This window comes from Strix aluco, chromosome 3 (genome assembly GCF_031877795.1).
Source record: "Strix aluco isolate bStrAlu1 chromosome 3, bStrAlu1.hap1, whole genome shotgun sequence".
NCBI classification, from domain to species: Eukaryota; Metazoa; Chordata; class Aves; order Strigiformes; family Strigidae; genus Strix; species Strix aluco.
This window is the reverse complement of record NC_133933.1, coordinates 104882416-104900654: the sequence shown is the minus strand read 5'-3', so window position 1 is coordinate 104900654 and position 18239 is coordinate 104882416. Positions and strand designations below refer to the sequence as shown.

The 18239-nt window shown below is 43.1% G+C and overlaps 1 protein-coding gene across 7 annotated transcripts in view; it reads right to left on the bottom strand.

Annotated features, from left to right (window-relative positions):
* DST (dystonin) overlaps nt 1-18239 on the bottom strand; it is a 316145-nt gene that overhangs the window by 275374 nt on the left and 22532 nt on the right. For 4 of the 7 annotated variants that reach the window (XM_074819863.1, XM_074819864.1, XM_074819867.1 and 1 more), the window contains exon 4: nt 4920-5127. In XM_074819863.1, the coding sequence (XP_074675964.1) occupies nt 4920-5127 (208 nt within the window). Of the gene's footprint in view, nt 1-3242; nt 3349-4919; nt 5128-18239 lie in introns of those variants that run through there. The other 3 variants (XM_074819869.1, XM_074819870.1, XM_074819871.1) reach the window with 1 other exon arrangement.

Below are 18239 nucleotides of genomic sequence, written 5' to 3'. Positions count from 1 at the left end.
GAATTTCAGAGGGATCATATATGTAAGTCTCGATTCTTGGTATTTTAAGATTTATACCAGAGTAAATCTAATGATGCACTGCAGTCAAAGCTTAAAATGGTGATCTTCAAATATTTAATACTCACATAATGTTGGTATGGAACAACGCATACCTACACCATCTGACAGAGATAGCATTTAATAATTTAAAAATTAAATGTATCTGAAATACTTCGGACATTTTCTTATTTACCAAGAAGGCTGCTGCTAACAATAACTTCATTAATTTTTGTTCCCAGGCAATGGTGAGATAACTTACAAAGCAGCAAGACTAATTTTTTTAAGTTCTTTACAACCTCCTAGAGAACTCAAATATAGTTTTTGAGATAAAGTTGAACTGTTAGTTATATTAAGAAACATTTGTACGATTTCTCATCTTCATATTCAGTCACAAACAAGATGTGAAATTTGTCAAATGTTTCAGATAAAATATACTAGACATTTTGTTGCCACTATCACCATAAAGGCTTTGCCTTTGAATTCCTAGAGGTGCTACTAACAAAGAAGTATTTTTTTCCCTGAATAAGTAGCTTGATTCAACATGATTTCTAAATCATCAGAGATAGCATGACTTTTTTTCTCCACCAAAATGCTTTAATGAATGCTAATTAATTACTACATGAATCAAGGAAAACAATATGACAGCCAGGAACAAAGCTGGCCAGGAATAAGAAAACAACATTCTCTTCTCCCCTAGCAAACAGCTCTTCTGTGCTATCTCAGATTTAGCAAACAGTTGCCTAATTATTTACTGTCACAGTCAGAGACATGGTCTGCAGACAGAATTTGAAGGCATACAAATATCCTTGTTTCAACTGTTAAAGCAACAAGGTATTTGGTATTGCACCGTCTTCAAGATCCACAGCCTACTTTGGCCGCGGAAACAGATAAAGAGTAAAATTTCACTTTTCCACATTTAAAAAGGACTGGTTTTTTCTTCCTAAATCAAACTGCCTGAACATCTTAATGATGCGGCATCACACGATCACAAGCCTTCCAAGACAGGCAATGAATTTTGTACAGCTGACTCTGCTAGTTACAGTACTCAACAGCTGGGGCATAGATAATTTGGCACCCTGATAATGCCCTAGATGAATACGAGAGCATTCTGCAGACTGTAGAAAGGGGGGAAAAAAAAGAACTATTAGCATTAAAATTATGGATTGGAGCTCGTCTTAGAAATATAAAGTCAACGTGGTTTGCATTTGATTAAGAAAATTACTAAAGGCAGTGTTTACAAAACTGAGACATTCAGAGAAATGGCACTCCCTCTTCAAAGCCTATATTGTAGCAATTCTTTTCTGATTAGATCAGCTCCCATAGCAAGTCATCAGAACAACAATCGCTGTAGTGAAGTCATACTACTGGGACTCGGATGGGAAATCATGACCGGCTTGGAAACACATTTTAAAAAATAATGTGTTTTCCAGGTTTCCAATACATCTTAATTAAAACAAGTCCGAATCTTTACCTTTGCTCCCAATGGCTGAATAAAGTATACCTTGAGCAGCAAAACACAGCATACCAATATACTGAATATGATGCTAAAAACTAAGACAAGAGAAACTGGATCCTTCCGAATAATTTCAGGATTTAGCTGTCACTGAAAATAGCATGTGAATGGACCTGATGTTACCCCCACTGCACAATATACTCAAATATTTCTAGAATGTGCTTTATTTCTAATAGAGATGTGAATTAGTTTTACGAGTTTATTTTAATTGAAATCCCTTTGTCTCCCAACACTTAAAAAACCAAATCTGTCAGTCCTTTTCCCAATAAAACTTTCACTGAAATAAGGAAAATTAGGCCTAATATCTTTCCCAGGCTTTTAAACAAGTAGACAAACTGGTATGAGAATGAGCCTTATTAAACCTGACTCTAGCAGCAAATCAAAGGTAATCTAAAGCAGAGTAGCAGTGCTGCAGATTAGAACCAGAACAGAAAACCAAGTTTTCTCAGTGCTTTCTTTATTTACAAAGTAAACAGTCTACCTGCTTTTAAATTTTGCAAAAATCAGTTCAGCTACATATGAAGTAAGCGATGACTTTAAAAAATCGGAGAGAATGGAATAAAGACGTGCTTTTGAAGATGATCCATTACAAACCATAATTATTTCTCAACTAAAATGCACTAATGCATTTCAGTACAGAAACAGTGCACGTGCTCCATAGCTGCATTGACACAATGGGCAACAGACACAAAGGAGTCATTAGTCAAATCTGTTAATGACACATGAAATTGCAAGTGACACAGGTATAAAGTAGACTAGACCTCAGAAGTTCTCAAGTCAAAATAACCATATGTAGAGAGTTTATTTCTCAAAATATTACCACTAACAACCTGGATTAAATAAAATCAGTTATCTGTATCCTCAAATCAAGCTGTCTTAAACTATGCCACTCCCACTCCCATCAGTGGAAACCATTTAACCAAAATCTTTAGAACTGACTGGAAACACACAGCTGAAAAATTTCAGATATAAAATATAACCCATCACTTCCCCAAACATTACAAAAGGGCTCAGCACTGAAAATGTCAGCATATGCTGTGACATGCTGTAAAAGCTATTTCTGGGATGAAGATTCAATCTGAACAGTTAACTCTACCCTTTTTCACTTGAACTAAAATCAGACCCATAACACTTTTGATAAGCACTTTCAAATTTAGTATTATCAAATGTGCTGAAAAACAGAGTAATGAATCATGTCTCCCAAAACCATCTCTTCCACCCCGATTAATTTAAGCAAGCAACGTAATTTACATTTCCACCAAGATAAATTTAGCTGTATGCATCTCTGTTATGCATAAACGCCTTTTTCCTGTGTTTTTCTGTATTTGGTGAAAAATCTCAGGTGCTACACGAAAGAAGAACATTTTTTGCCTGACCACCAGAAGAAAAAAAAAGGTCAAAATAAACCGAAGGTTTAAATACAAACGCGCATCGAGACTTAAATCACTGTGTCCGCGTTTCACTCGGAAAAGAGACTTTAAACACGAGGGAGTGCGTTTCGCCCGATGGTGAGGGGCAGCAGAAGCCACCGCGTCCGTCCCCCCCGGGCCGGCGCCGCACAGGGCCGGCGCCCATCGGCCTCCCTTCGGGGCGGCGGCGGGGACGGGCGCACCTGGCCCCCGCCAGCGCCGGAGCCGCCCGTGGCCGCAGCCGCCACGCCCGGCGGGGCCAGCGGCAGCGGCTGCCCTACCTTTGTATCTCTCCAGGACATCCTCGTAGGCTTGCAGGTACTCCTGCTCCTCGGCGTAGAAGTACGCGCCGGGGGAGAGGTAGCCAGCCATGGCCGGGGGCTAGCCCTGCCCGCTGCCCTGCGCGGCTCCGGGCGGCCTCGGGGACGGCACCAGAAAAAAACCCAACGGCCAGCGAGAGGGAGGGAAGGAGAGAGGGAGGGACGGCGGGGGGAGGGCGCTGCCAGCCTGGCCGAGGAAACGCCCCCCCCCGGCCGCTCGGGTGTCGGTAGCCGCCCCTCGGAGCGCGAAGGGGGGCGGCCCCAGCCCGACGGCGGCCGCCGCCTCCCCGCCGCAGCCCCCCGGCTCCAGCGCCATCGCCGAGGCACCGCCTGAGGGGCCGGCGAGCTCTGCCCCCGCGGCTCGAGCCCTGAGCCGCCCCCCCACCGTGTTTCTGCCCCGGCCTCCCCCCGGGAGGAGGAGAGGAGGAGGGTGGCGGCTGCCGGGGCGGGGACGCGACGCCCGCCGGCACAGATGGGGCGGGCGGGGGCACCGTCGCCCTGCGGCGCTGGCGCGGAGGGGCTGCAGCGCGGCGGTCACCGCCGGGGTTCGCGGGCAGAGACCCCGCGGGCAGCCCCCGGCACCCGGCCGGCGGGACGGGGCCCTCCGCTACCCCGGCGGCCGGGCGGAGCGGGACGGGGCAGGCGCGGCCCCGGCCCCGCTGCAGGTGCCACGGCCGCCCACCCGCCCCCGGCCGCCACCCCACCGCGCCTGCGCCCCACCAACCGCCCCCCCACCCCCTTCCCAGGCCCGGGCCCGCCCCCGAGCGGTCCCTCCTGCCCTGCCCCGGCCCGGCCCGGCGGGGCGCGGCGCCGGGCGCCCGCACCCTGCCTCCGGGGGGCGGCGGCGCAGCCCCGGGCCGGGCCGGCTCCGCAACCCGCCCCGCCTCGGGCGCGTTCAGCGGCTGGCGACAGCCCAGCGCCGCGGAGCCCCTCTGCACCGCGTCCTCCGCCGCCCCCGACAGCGCCATTAGGATGCGTTACGCCGGGAAATGGTGTCCCTGGAGGGGACCCACGGAGGCGCACACAAAAGGGGCGGGGGGGGGGAAGGAACAGCGGTGTCCCAGGGGAGCACCGAGGACCGCCGCATCTTTCTGCAACTGACTTACAGGCGGTTTCCAGCTTTCACCGGGGAGCAGCAGACCTCCGCCCTGTTTTCGACATCATTTATCGCCAGGCCGCGGACCAGCGCCCGCCCGCGCCTTCGGCACACCGGGCGGCTCCATTCCGGTCCCCGGCTCCCCCCCGAGCGCAGCCCCGGCCCCACACGGACAAAGACGGGCGGCTCGCCCCGCGCACTGGCCCCGGCCGCCTCCGCCGCGGCCTCCCCCCGCGCTGCGGCCGGCCCAGCGCCGCTCCCGCCCGGCGCGGCGGGGTGCTCCGAACCGCCGGCACCGGCCCACACGGGTAATGCCGCCGCGGCCCCGCGCCGCGAATGCGTTTTCGCATGAAAGTTTAATGGGCGCACCTGCGCGGGTTTGGGCTGGCGTTCCCACACGCGTCGGTTCACCCAGGCGGCAAGCGCGGCCCGAGAGCTTAGTCACCGCCCGGCGGGGCCGCGGCCGGGAAGGCGAGGGACGGGGGTCCCTCTGCCCCCTCCCCTCCCCGCCCGCTCCCCATCGGCACGGGGCCGCGCCTTACCGGCGATGCGCAGCACGGCCCGCTCGGCGGGGTCCAGCACGGAGCCGCCCTGGATCTTCCGCTTGGACCGCTCGTGTTTGGGCAGGTTCCAGGGCAGCGTGTCCCCCGGCGCCGGCGACACCGTCCCCGACCTCTGGCTGAATTCCTCCTCGTCGGAGAAATCGGCGGAGGACGACATGGAGCATCGGTAGGACGCGTTGCCGGAGCTCTGCACGGGGAGACAGACAGACAGGGATGGAGGGTGCGTAGGTAGCGGCTCGGGATGCGGGGCCGCCGGGAGCACCCGCGAGTACCCGCCCCGCGTGGCGTGGAAAAGCATCCCACGGGAAAAGCAGGGTAGGGGAGAGGGACGTCGCCGCTCACCATTGCCGTGAATTTAGCGGGGGGAAAGAGGGGTGCGTGTGCGGAGCGCCGAGGGTGATCCTCCAAAAGACAGCCGGCCTTCAGGGGGAAGGCATTTGGAGGGGTGCAGGGGGGAGCCGCGGCCTGCGGCTGGGCAACCAGCTCGCAAATGAGCCTCCCCCTTCCCCAACAATAAACCCAGTAGCAGCAACAACAACCAAAAAAAAAAAAAAAAAAACCTTCCGGGCTACAAATCGATAGCGTTTGGCTCCCCCGCCAGGACAAGGGAAAGATTTGCCATCGCCCAGCTGCTGCTGAAATCGTTCATGTAAATCCGTCTGTGGGAAGGACCCACGGCCGCGGGCAGCCCACGCGGGGCGTCGGGCTCTGTGTCACCGCCCCGGCGAGCCCCGCCGCCTGCCGGGCTCTCGGGGAGGGAGGGAGGAAAATAGGATTGCTCAGAGCAGCCCCTTTGGGTAGCGGGGCACGACAGGTCACGATTTGCCAAGACGGCTTCGGCAAACCAATGGCTGATCTCGGCATACGGACCGTACCCACGCTCAGACTTCCCAGCTACCCAAAAATAAGAGCTTCCAGAAACGTAAATAAGCACCGATGCACTGCAGGGATGGGGCTGCTGCTATTTCTAGCTTTCCTGTTTAGGGTGAAGTGGGAAACTGAGATGTCTGAACAGTAACATTTTGACACCATGTTGAGAATTTAGGATACAGTGTTACACACAGGTTGTCAGGACACCGTGTGGGGCGGGGTGCTATGGCTCTTCCTCTGTGTTTTCCCGTTGGAGAGACCTGTGGTTTCTTCAGGGCACCTGACTAGAAAATGACGGGCTTGATTTTTGATTTCATGTGGGAGCTACTGTGACAGTTTTTCCAAAGCATAACCCGATGCTGGTCCAGGTATGATGTTAATTTTGGGGGGTATGCTATTCTCAACTTGGGGTGCAGTACACTTTGTTATGCAGCCAGCCCTCATTCAGCCCATGTAGATTCCAGATTTTTTGATACTAAAACAGCTATTATTTAAGGCTTGTCTTGTAGCCCTTGGTGGCTTTTGGTTGTTTTCTTTTTGTGTTTTGTTTTGGTTTTTTAGGAGATTGAAATATACCTTTACTTACAGAAGAAATTTGTACTGTGACTGAGATCTGATAGAATTTATTGTTGCTGTGTGAACTTTTTTACTGTCAGTTCTCATGGGGTGGACAAGTGAATCATTATTATTACATTGCGTGGTATTTTACCCATTTTAAAACTCAAAACCTGCATAATCCTGAGTAACAATGTGATGCACTCTTTGTTATGCATAAAACTGCCAATAATATACAGTTGAATAATCCACTAAATAAGAGGGGATCTCTTATTAGTGGTTGTTCCTCCTGACCTCCTTCACTTCTACCACAATCCTCTTTTCTCCTTCTACACTACTTCATGGTGAAGTTCAAAAGATGAGAGAGGGAGGGAATGAATGCATGAAACCAATTAACTGAATTTTTGTTTATCTGTATTGTGATGTGGAGAGAGCAAGAGGTAAGTGCGGAAAAACAAAAACATGAGATGTCTGATCCCAGCTCTGATTGCCTTAGTAATTAGTTCTAGTGCTGGGAATATTTTGTTGCCAGTTTATATAATAAGCTAAAACTCACTGTAGCATCTCATAAAGCAGGATGGTCAGACAGGTGTCTTCCTGATGGGAGCTGGAAGTGCACAGCTTGCTGCAGGGTATAGAGGGCACTTTGCTGTACCAGGTGAGGCTAACAGGGCTCCTCATGTGCTTAGTCCAGGATTAGGTTTCTTGTGGCCTGTCCTTAGCTCCAGATTTTGCCATAAAAGAGAAAGTATTCCCTTTAATCCCAGCTCTGAACACCCTGCTTCAGGCCTGTATCTTCCATTGGCTGCTCAGCCACCCTCAGTCTCTTTGGATAACACAGACCCATGGAGACAGATTTTGCCTTTCAATTTCTTCACTTTCTTTGTTTCTAGTTTATAATATGAAGATTAGAAAGAGCCCAGACACAGTGTTGTGATGGTGCTATAGTGATAGTTTGTTAGTATTTATGTAGCAGCTTGGAATATGCAAGGATGAAGTACAATAGCAGTTGTTATTGAAACCTGGAAGAAAGATCTCCCAAATTTTTCTTTGAAAGTACACTATAATTTTTTCTTTTCTCAAAAGAGGTCTTAATAGCCCATTCTTATTTTTCATAGCAACTCTTTCTATAGTTCATCCTACCCTTAGAATCGAAAAGCACTGTTGAGTGATAGTTCCATATACGCCACTGAACATATTCACCACACTCTTATTGAGGTGTCAGTTTTAGGGAAAAGGAGACTGTCCTTCTGGTCAGCTGTGCTACAATACAGGAATATAAGCTATGTGAGAAGACCCCACGCCCATATTTTTGAGAAATCAAACTGAACGGACAGTGGTAGAGCAGTCTTTGGCATCTATGTGTATTACAACTAGCTATCCTCTTTTAAGTTGCCCTTCTACCTTACTTAATGCATGCATTCACAAAATGAATGAACAAAACCCACTTCGGCTTACTAACTTCAGGAATCATAGTCTCATTTTCAGAACAAGGTAGGAAGTATGGAAAGGAATTTTTCAGAATAGCAAAATCTGGCAAACTCATATCTGAGAAAAGCCAACTTCTAAATTAGTCTACTGTTTTATTCAGCGTGGAGATACTTCTGAGTAATGTGTACACAGAGCTATCGAGCACATAATTATTTTTAAGAATCTTGACTTTGCTATTCTAAAGACACTTATAGTGAACTGAACAACTGATTTTCTTGGGTAAATTAATAGCTTTGATAAGAAGTCTGTAATTGTTCTCCTTTTGCACAGCCACTGTTCACAATATGCTTACTACTCATCCCACTGGATTGTTTCTTTTTAGCAAATACATTTTCCATGCCATAGCTGTAAGTCCCAAATAAGCATTCCATGATTACAGCAACATATTAACTGGTTTAAAAAATGCAAAATAACGTGGAATGTCTGTACTACCCTGAAAAGGGTTCCTGGCCAATTAGGACAGCATGTGAAGAAAAATCTGTTATATCCTGTTAAAATATGTAAGGATTTCTGTTATTTTTCTATAAAGCACATTGCTGTATGCAAGTGAAAAACATAACTGTTAATACTACACAAGACTTTTTTGGGTTTCATGAGTGAAATGTCTTTTATATCCACTAAAATATTGATCAGACACATCCTTACTTAGCCTACTCTGGGATTTAGCGAGGGTCAGGGCTTGACCCTTCTTAGCTTGAAGGCCTGTAAGGTCACAGCCCAGATGCTATAGCTGCTTATTCTATGCCTCCGATTATGCATTCCTTCTGCTCATTAGCCTAAAGACTTATTGTAGCCTCTATTGTTGATCAGCAGGAACTGTTGAATTTGCATAGTAGTTATGCATATAACAGCTTGTGCACTGAACCCTGTTGGTCATACATAAACAAATCTAAGCGGAGTTTTGTCTGCCTGCATTCAAAGTACAGGATTAAACTTAATGCATCATTTCACTGTCAGTACCACAGGGGGGTGCAAACTGCTCACAGAGTCCTCACCATCATGTCTTGGGAGGCAAAGTGCTCAGGACAAGGATTTAGGAGAGCAAAACTCATTTCTGCCAGTGTCTAGGGTTTTCTCTGTAATCAGGTGATTTGCAGCAGCCGCCTGAGAGTCAGGCTTGCTACTGTGCTATAAAAGGGAGCTGGCTTCCAGTAATGGGTATGATTTCAAAGAAGTATTTGGTATTCTTCTTGTAAGAGGGATTTGGCCAAGTACCAAGGCATGATTTCCTTTGAGGAGGGAAAGGAGGACTGTTTGTCATAGGTGAGGCACTGCAGAAGATCAGGTGGAAACTAGGTGGAAGACAGTGTAGCTGGAAAACAGTATGAGGTAACACACGATGCTATATATCAGATAAGCCACCCCTAAATAGGATCTGATACCCTGAAGAACACCAGTGGGTTTTGCACTGTCATTCCTTGAGGCAGAAGCATTAGCAGAGGTCAGGTTTTAAACTCAGTCAAGCAATCCAGCTGGCAAAAGCTGCCAAGAGGCTGATACTGAATTATCATCATATTGCAAAAATTCCCCTAATTTATGATACATCAGAGATTGTGCTGGCCAACTGAATTCTAATCAAGTATCTTGGACTTCCGCATTTTCTCTTTGAGACAATTTTCCACTGCAGTGAGTCCTTTCATGCTGGGTTTTGAAAGCTGTTGGGAAGTACAGGTCAACACTGACTGAAATTGAATTTTCAGTTTAGTTATGAGTTACTTATATTTCACTTATACTATCTCAGAATTCCTGGAATACATTTCATTTTCTTTCATTATGTTCATTGTAGGCAATGGATAAATACAAACAGAAATGAAGTGTTTGAATCGTGGTTTTACTGAGTGTGTTTCAACAAAATTCCTCCTGATTCAGAATAATTTAGGATATCAGTTGAATGTAACAGGCTATTTTTGTCCTTTAGCATCCCAGATTGAATGATATTATAGTGGATCAACTTTTAAAGTAAAATAACTTAATAAATTTAAGACAAAAATCTAGGGCAACTGAATGTTCCCATTAGTAAATCTTTACCACTTTAACCAGATCAGATGATAAGACAATGCAGAATACAAAACATTCAATGTATGTAATCAGGCTATGCAAGTCCCTTGGGACTGCATGTTGTCAGAAATGATCAAAATTCAAAACAGACACAAATGAAAGTACAAACAAGGACAATGTAAAAACAACTATGCTAAGCTTAAAGAAAAATAAATCCATCAGTAGAGACGCAGCCATATTAAATGAATATTTTTCTCTAGTTCTGTGTGTGCCATTCATTAAAGAGAATGATCATACTTGAAAGTGCCTACATTATCAGGATACGCAAACATTAACTACAGAGTTTCTGGGTTTGTATTTAATGTTCTAAAGCAATAAGCAGCAAGCTGGAAAGCAAATACACTAAATCTGAAACTCCTGAGCATCAAGGGTCTGACTATGTTAAACTACCTTTGCGAACAGGTAAGCTTTTCAAACATCAAGACACTGCAATACGGTCTTGTAACATCAAACTGTTTATTGGATACCCATTTACTTATACATCTAAAACTGATGTAATCCAGAACTGTGGTTTTGGTAGGAACTAAGTAGGCAGAAAAAAAATGGTTACCCAGGATGATGCAGCATCTCATTCTTCAGGGATATAAGACACCCCCAAACCTTCTCCTGAAATTGGTCCTCAGTCATCCTTTCATAACAGCAGAGAGCACTAATTTCTTCTGAACCATAAAAGAGGTGAAGCAGCTGTTTGCCTTTTCCTTATTGTCTTAAGAAGCTTGAAACCCGGGTTCAAACCCTCATCTCCCAGCAGTCAGCCCAGAGTCTATTCTGCAATGACCTCCTGGTTGTGGAAGTCATACAGGTTAAAAAAAACCAAATCAAAACAAAAAACAAAACCCCAAGAGTTCAAGATTTCTTGGTGTGGAATGAAAAAGAGGAAGAGGGAGAGTAGCGCTCTGCGTCAGAGCACACAGGGCTCCCTCGGGGGAGAAGGAAGTCCTGGGTTCTGATTCCTGCTCCGATGACTGCTTATACATTCTGCTTTAAGTATAATTGGGTAAAATATTGAAGTAGTCCCTGGATGAGACACATGCAATGGAGGCAGCAGAAACCACAGTGCAGCTCGTGTACCAATTCTGCAGAGATACACCAAATTTCAAGTACTTATCGGTCTGAAGTCATATCATCTTTTAGTAGCTAAAAAAAATAAATCAGTGAATATTACACTACAACAAGTAGAGTTACTGTTTCATTCATTTATTGGTGATCTCTTTCAGGAGCAGAAAGTTGAGAGATGCTCCACATTTGTAACTCCCTGTTAACTGTGAGATGAGCTGGGGAATCAGATACTGTCAAGATACTCTCCACAAATCTCAGCAACTTCCACCAAGGAAGATAGCCATCATAAGAGAAAAATAAGGCATTTAAAATATGTTTCTGTGCAAGGAAAACCTGCTCATTGTTTTTCCTTTTTCAAATACATTGAAAAGCAAGGCATACTTCATTCAGTGTAACCAAGACCTATATGTAAGTGGGGCCAAATAACATTTGGTTTAAACTAGCTACATTGTGTCAAAGCCATCAATTCTTTTGAAAAGCTGCTTAGTAAAACTCTGCTAACAAAAATGTGGATTGTTTTTGAATGTCACTTGAAAATTAATAATATCATCAACACGACAGCCCTGATATGTTACATATTTAATGCATTCCTTTATTCCTCACCTATTTCCTCTATTTAGTTTTTCAATATGAAGTGCAAGATTTAATCTTGAAATAGCTTACCTACATTATAGAAGCTGACAGAAAGGTACTGAAGGTTTTGCAGATGGCAAGATAATATTTTGAGCTCTGAGTATCTGGGAAGCTACAGCATAGGGAATAGGGATTTTTGTTGATTTTTATACTAAAACGATTAGCTAGATAAGTGCTACTTCCATTATAACTATCATTATCTTGTTTCAAAATTAATGCTTCATAGATATTAATACCTAAAATGTCAGGATTTCATGGTCTCAAAATCGTGAATTATTTCTGTAAAAGAAATGCGTATACCTTAGATGACTGCTGCATATAACTTGCAAAAAAACTTCCCATTACCTAAAAATAAATTCTGTATTAATTTTTAATTGCAGCTATCTTGCATCCATTCAGATCCCTCCTAGTCTGCCAGACACAAAAGAGAATAAAGTGACAGAACTAAGGTTTGAAGAAGGCACACAGAGTTTTATCTGCTTACTATGCCTGCGAGGCCAGCCATGTAACAGAGGAAGAGTCTGGAAGAAGAAATCGTTTAGCTTCAAATACTTTCCTCAGCCTTCTAAACTTCTCACTGTAGATTTATTATATTATATATATATGTTTTAATAGCAAACCAAATTATTCCTGCCATAAAAGATATATCAGAGTATGAAAACACTCTGGACAGCAAAGAGCAAATTAAAGTTCTAAGTAACTTTTGAATCTCTGATGGACACAGATTGTTTTCAAGAAAAAAATAAAAGGACGTCTTAGAAGAATTTTTTAAAATGACATAATGAAAATCCAAAACAATGGTATTGATATTCTGCTTTTAGTAACAACTAACATTCCTGACTGGTAAGTTTCCCTCCTTACAGAATTAAACATTCATTTGTTCTTTTCAAACTGTTTCAATCCCATGTTTTAAAGCCAAGTTTCAAGACTTGATCCAGCAATTAATGAACATTTAACTATTTGAAAATACAGGTTCTTATATTAACAGTAGTACTGGTTTTGTGTAATTAAGTTATTAGGTTGTTTTCTAAAATCAATTTTAAGTTGCCTTATCTTATGTTCGGTTTGAAATATTCCCTGCCCAAGGTTGAATTTTCTTGAAAGGCTGACTGAGAAGCCTGAGAACAAGATGATGAAAATATCCAGTAGTTATTTGTCAACACTAAAAAAAGAACCCAGTGATCTTTTTTGAATACTCTAGGCTTTGGGATGTATATGTCAAATATGAATATCCTTTAAGCTAGATATAGGCTTTTTGCCATCTTTGTTAAAAATCTGTCTACATTTGTCAGGTCTTTGAGATACGAATATCATCTGCTATCCCTGGCATCAGGGAGTATAAAGTAAAACTTTTAAAGTTTGGGTTTGATCACACTGCTCTGATGAGAAAGCTGCTCCAGAACCTACCACTTTCTTGATTACAAGTAATCTTCCTCTAGTTGCCACCTGAAACTTATTCCTGATCTTTTGTTTTTTTGCAACAACAGTGTACATTTCCTTAAATACTTTTTTTGCTTCCCTGATGTGTTCATAGCCTGCACTGTACCTCCTCTCAGCCTTTTTTGCCTTTACTGAGCAAGTCAACTTCTTTTAATCTCTGCTCATCTGCTAGTAGTCCTTCTTTGCAAAGTTAAATAGTTTGATTTAACTATTCCTAGGGCCCAGGTGACTACTGATGTGATTTTACCAGACTTTTTTTTTTTTTTTTAATAAGGCCATGTTTGAATTTATCAACTAAAATGTCACCAATGTCTCAATTAAAATCTCTTCAGATTGGCACCCACTACACAAAGCCTCTCAAGACTCTCAGTCTTACAGCTGCCAGAGCAATACCCCACCATTACAGACCAACCAAGCAAATTCCACCCTCACAGCTCTTACCTCCGCTTTAAGGACACCTACCATCCCTGCTGAAGAACTGAGCAGGATCCTTCCAGCTTGGAGATATGGAGGCAACACTAATCTTTCCATCTAATAGTTACCTGCTGCGGTTGCAGGCTGAAGGCAGTGCAGGGAAGAGGCATGGAGAGCAGGGGAGGGCAGGCACCAGACCTAACAGGCAGGAGACCATTTCTTTTATGCTCTCTCTGACGCACTCAGCTGTGTTTGGCCAGCAAGAGGAAGAAGCTGTACGATCTGAATGTAGAGGACAAACACCGGAACCGGCACACTGGAGGAAAGGGCTGGTGAAAAAAGTGGGGACTGACAGCCTGGGGAACGAACACAGAGACCAGCAGAGTCTGGGAGCTGCAGCTGAAAAGCATTCAAGGGAACAGCAGACTTCGTGGATACAGACTAGAGGAAAAATGGACCTATACAGTAACAGCTGGGACTAGTAACCATCAATGCTGCAGAGAGCGGATCAGGGGAGAGCTAAGGATCTGACATGCTGGCATGAAACCAGTATTGCCTCAGCAAAAGGCTTCAAACAAGGTACTCTGATGAACAAGGAAGGGAGGAACTGTGTGTGAGGAGAAGGTCTCCAAGAAGAGAGGCAAGAGCCAAGGAAGGTATGCATGGAATATGCAGCCAGAGGCTACAGGGAGACACAGAAATCAAAGAGGCTGGTTGAACAAGTGCCTTAAGAGCAATGAGATGACTGACCAGGTGAGCCTGGGAAGGGCTGTGCAGGGGTGTGACACAGAGGAATAATACAAGGACTGACAAAGCGAGAGGAGAAGGGCTGAGGTCAGCAGAAGAGTGAGGACTGGGCATCAAGGAAGGAGCCAGTGGTGGGGCAGAGGCAGATCAGGAGCAGGCTGGAAGAGACAGGGCAGAAAGAGCCACGCTTGGGAAACATGAGCACAAGAAAGCAGATCCCCCTAAGGAGCCTGGTAGGAAAAGAAAATTTGACCCCAACTTCTGCTATTAGCAAATATCTGAGAGTTCCTCTAGAAAAAAATACCTCTTCCCCTGTATTACTGATTCATATGGAGGAATACAAATATCATCAGTCTCTCACTGAAACCCAATAGCAGAATTTTCTGTGCTGTCGTTCAGGTGTCAAAACCTGCTGATGAGCCACACAACAGAGGTTTGTTTTTAAGTGTACTTTTTTTAACAGTAGGAAGTTAAACACAAAGTTCTTGTTAAAATACTTCTCATAACATTGCGAAGTCAAGCACTAAAATGTTACCAAATCCCTGATTCAAGGTTCACCATGCAACCTTAGTTCAGCCTGTTCATTTGTTCATCATGATGTAGTCATAATGATGTGATCGTATACTATTATATCCCCAGTGTCTTGCTTTTATTTAGTGCAAGTGATGCGTGATATTCACTCCATAAACAGTTGTTCAGTATTTTGTTTTGTCATCCTCTGTTCAATGGGCAGCCCCAGAACTTAACTAACTTCATGCTATTTAAATGCTGGTGTTAAGAAGAAATTATTATTTCATAGACTGTTTTGTGGTGCTTATCACTGCAGTAGTACCTGACTGCTTCACAAATACTAATGATCTTTCCCATTACACGGGATGCAAACTGAAACCAGGAGGTCAATTTTGTTATCTAGGTCAAACTGAGATGCCAGGGATCTGATTTTTAAGAGTTATTAGATTTACATATCAGTAATACTCAGACCACAAAATACATGGACTTCAGTGGTGAATAGCAGCTTGAGAACTTTTATAAACCAAACTACATGCTTTAAGTCAGGCATTTAGAAAATGGAAGATAAAAAATGTTTTAAGCCAGTTGTTCAGCACGTTCACAGTGACCTTGTGCTCACCCTTCAGTCTCCAAGGCAGCACTCACTCTTCCTGCAATCTCCTCTTTTATTCAACTTCTGCATCAGAACACCTACACATAAGAGTCATCCTAAGAGCACTTCCATCCTACAATGAATACAAAGTACATCCTGTGAAAAAACAGAATGCCATCATACAATTAAAGTCCATATGACAATGCAGATGCATAATGGACTGAATTAAAGCTACATGTATAAGCTTAATTCCAGCGCTTCCTAACGTTTGAATACTTGCCTTTGCCAAGCTATTCTTTTAACATAATACCCATGCGTAGTGTTATATATAAATAGAAATGGATAAGGGAGTCCCTTGCTATATAAAGACGTACTGCTTCTGTGCCACAGTAGGATGTTACACAATACAACTCTGAAGAATGATTCCTGTGGCAGTGAAGGAAAAGGAAACATCTGCATTTAGACTCTATAATTACTGTGCGACAATTACTGGTCATTTTAAGTTGTGCAAACAACACCATCAGAACTGATTAATAATTTTTTTCTGATCTTCCTTCAGCTACTGTACAGAATTTACTGTTTATTATCACGTACATAAAACGGGTTTTTGTACAGTTAAGACTGCTAGCACATTTTAGCAGCTTAGGTTTATATTACTACCTCTCAAGGAAGGACACTGGGATTTAAAAAAGAAAAACTGTGAACAGTTAAGAATTTAATTTCTCAGTGAGATTATGCTGCATACATGTAATATAATTTTATCAATGAACACAAAATCCCAGTTAATACAAATCATGGCAAAATAAGTGTCAAAAAAGCTATTAAACATTTTTCAAGCCAGAGTTTTACAGCTCTATTTCTTTGATACAACGGTTGAACAATATTTTATCTCATTCACTTCTAATTTAGCAGCAAGTTAGCTCCAGCACCAAGGACCAAGGATGCACTTTCACCATCTTTCAACAATTTAGATTAAACAGAGCCAGGGTGGTTTAAGCTCTCATCCCATTTTCAGTAAATAAGCATTTGCCATGGGAATGAAAATTAATACAAAATAAAAATTGTATGGAATCAGCTTACTTATCAACACAAAACCTGTTACATTAGAGGGCTTTGCCTGCAGCTGTAGGATGATTTGAAACTGTGTATAGAAAAATAACATAGATTTGATACTATTGTCAGCCACACAAGTGTAAATCTAAGTAAGTACACTCAGAACAAGTATGATCTGCCACCACAAGGGACAATTAATTCAAATGACCTTAAGTCTCCAGATAAGAGCTAGCAGTGAAGTCAGTTAAGGTGCTCTAAATGTGGATTTGTACTGTTATTGCTATGCTTATTTCTATGTATTTTTACATACATGTGTCATCAATAATTATTAGCACTACTGTAATTAACTGTTTCTTTTGCACTATGCCTAATAGCTGTAACAACTCATCCATAGGAAAAAAAGCACTGGAAAGACAACTCAACAATAATTTTAAATCTTAGATTGAATTCTTAACATGTTACCATTGTGTTTTAACACAAAGTAGTTTTAAAGTTGTAAAGACATCCTTGGCCTAATGAAACTCATGGCAATATACCTTTAAGAAATCCCTTCAAAAATCTAAACTGCCTAGGAGCTGGGCGAAAGGAGTGGAAGAAACAGGCAATTGCTACAGTGCAATAGATGAGCTGCAGGGTGGAGAGGGAAAAGCAGCCAAGAGGGAAATCAGGAGCAGGCAGCAAGGGAGGAGGTCACAGAAGCTAGCAGAACAGCAGGAAAATGAAGTCTTGGTGTAAAACTGTTTATGAACAATTTGTCAGTCAGGAGTTATTTGCTATAAGAAAAGCAATAAAACACAACAGTCCAAGAAAGAGATGTAAACAGTCTCTTGGTAGTCATGAGTATGTTCTGAAAGAGAAGAGGTACCTTTGAAGTCAACCTAATGGCCACTGGAGGCTTTCTCTTTATTTCAAAGATGACTGGATTTAGCACTTAGTCATATTTGCAAAGATTCTACACATCTAAAATAGGTTCCTTGAGGTATTTTAAAAAATGTTTAAGATGGCTAGATGCTTAAATCTTGTTAAAAACTTTACGAATCAGTCACCTAATAAATTCTCAGGTGCTTCTCAAAACCCCCATTAATATCCTTTAGGTCTTATAGCAAAAAATGCAGTCCTTGTTTCCCTTTTTATATTCATTCACATGGTCCCTGCATTTCTTCATTGTGACTGTGCTCAAATTATCCTGAGAGGATGCGCACGTGTGTGCATGCACTTGTCCATGCAGAGTCTGGTAGCTCACAGATTTGCCATATGTTTCAAGAACATTAATATAACATTAATAAAAAGCTGAAGGTGAAAGATAATGTTTTGTCATATTTGCTTCTAAATGTGATTCACAGGAGACATAATCCAACACAAGCAGGTGTCTCCAAAAGAAGCTGTGAATGCAATCTATAGATTAAATAACTAATACTTGGAATTAACCAAGTCTTGTGCAGGGTGATGAGTAATTTTTGTATGTCATCTACATTAGGTCATTCAAATATCGCATAAAGTACATCATGGTATTGGAAAACTAGTAAATAACACCAGAGTAAGAATAAATGGAAAATAACAAAAGGAAATGGCAATTATTTAATGAGACATATTAAAACCTCTAAAAAGCACTGTAGAACAACTTCATTCCTATGAAGAATTTAATCTCAAGTAAGCCAAGTGTCAACTAATACCCAGACTTCTTCTATAAATGATTTGGTATCAGATGTTTAAAAAAACCTTGTGTTTTCCTTACAGAACTGTAATACTTTTTTTCTCACAGAACTGTAACACTGTTTTTCTAATAAGTTTTAAGGCTTAAACACATAAAAACAAAAACCACGATAGCTGAATGAGACCATGGAAGGGACAGCTTATGGTTTTAAATGCATTAGAAA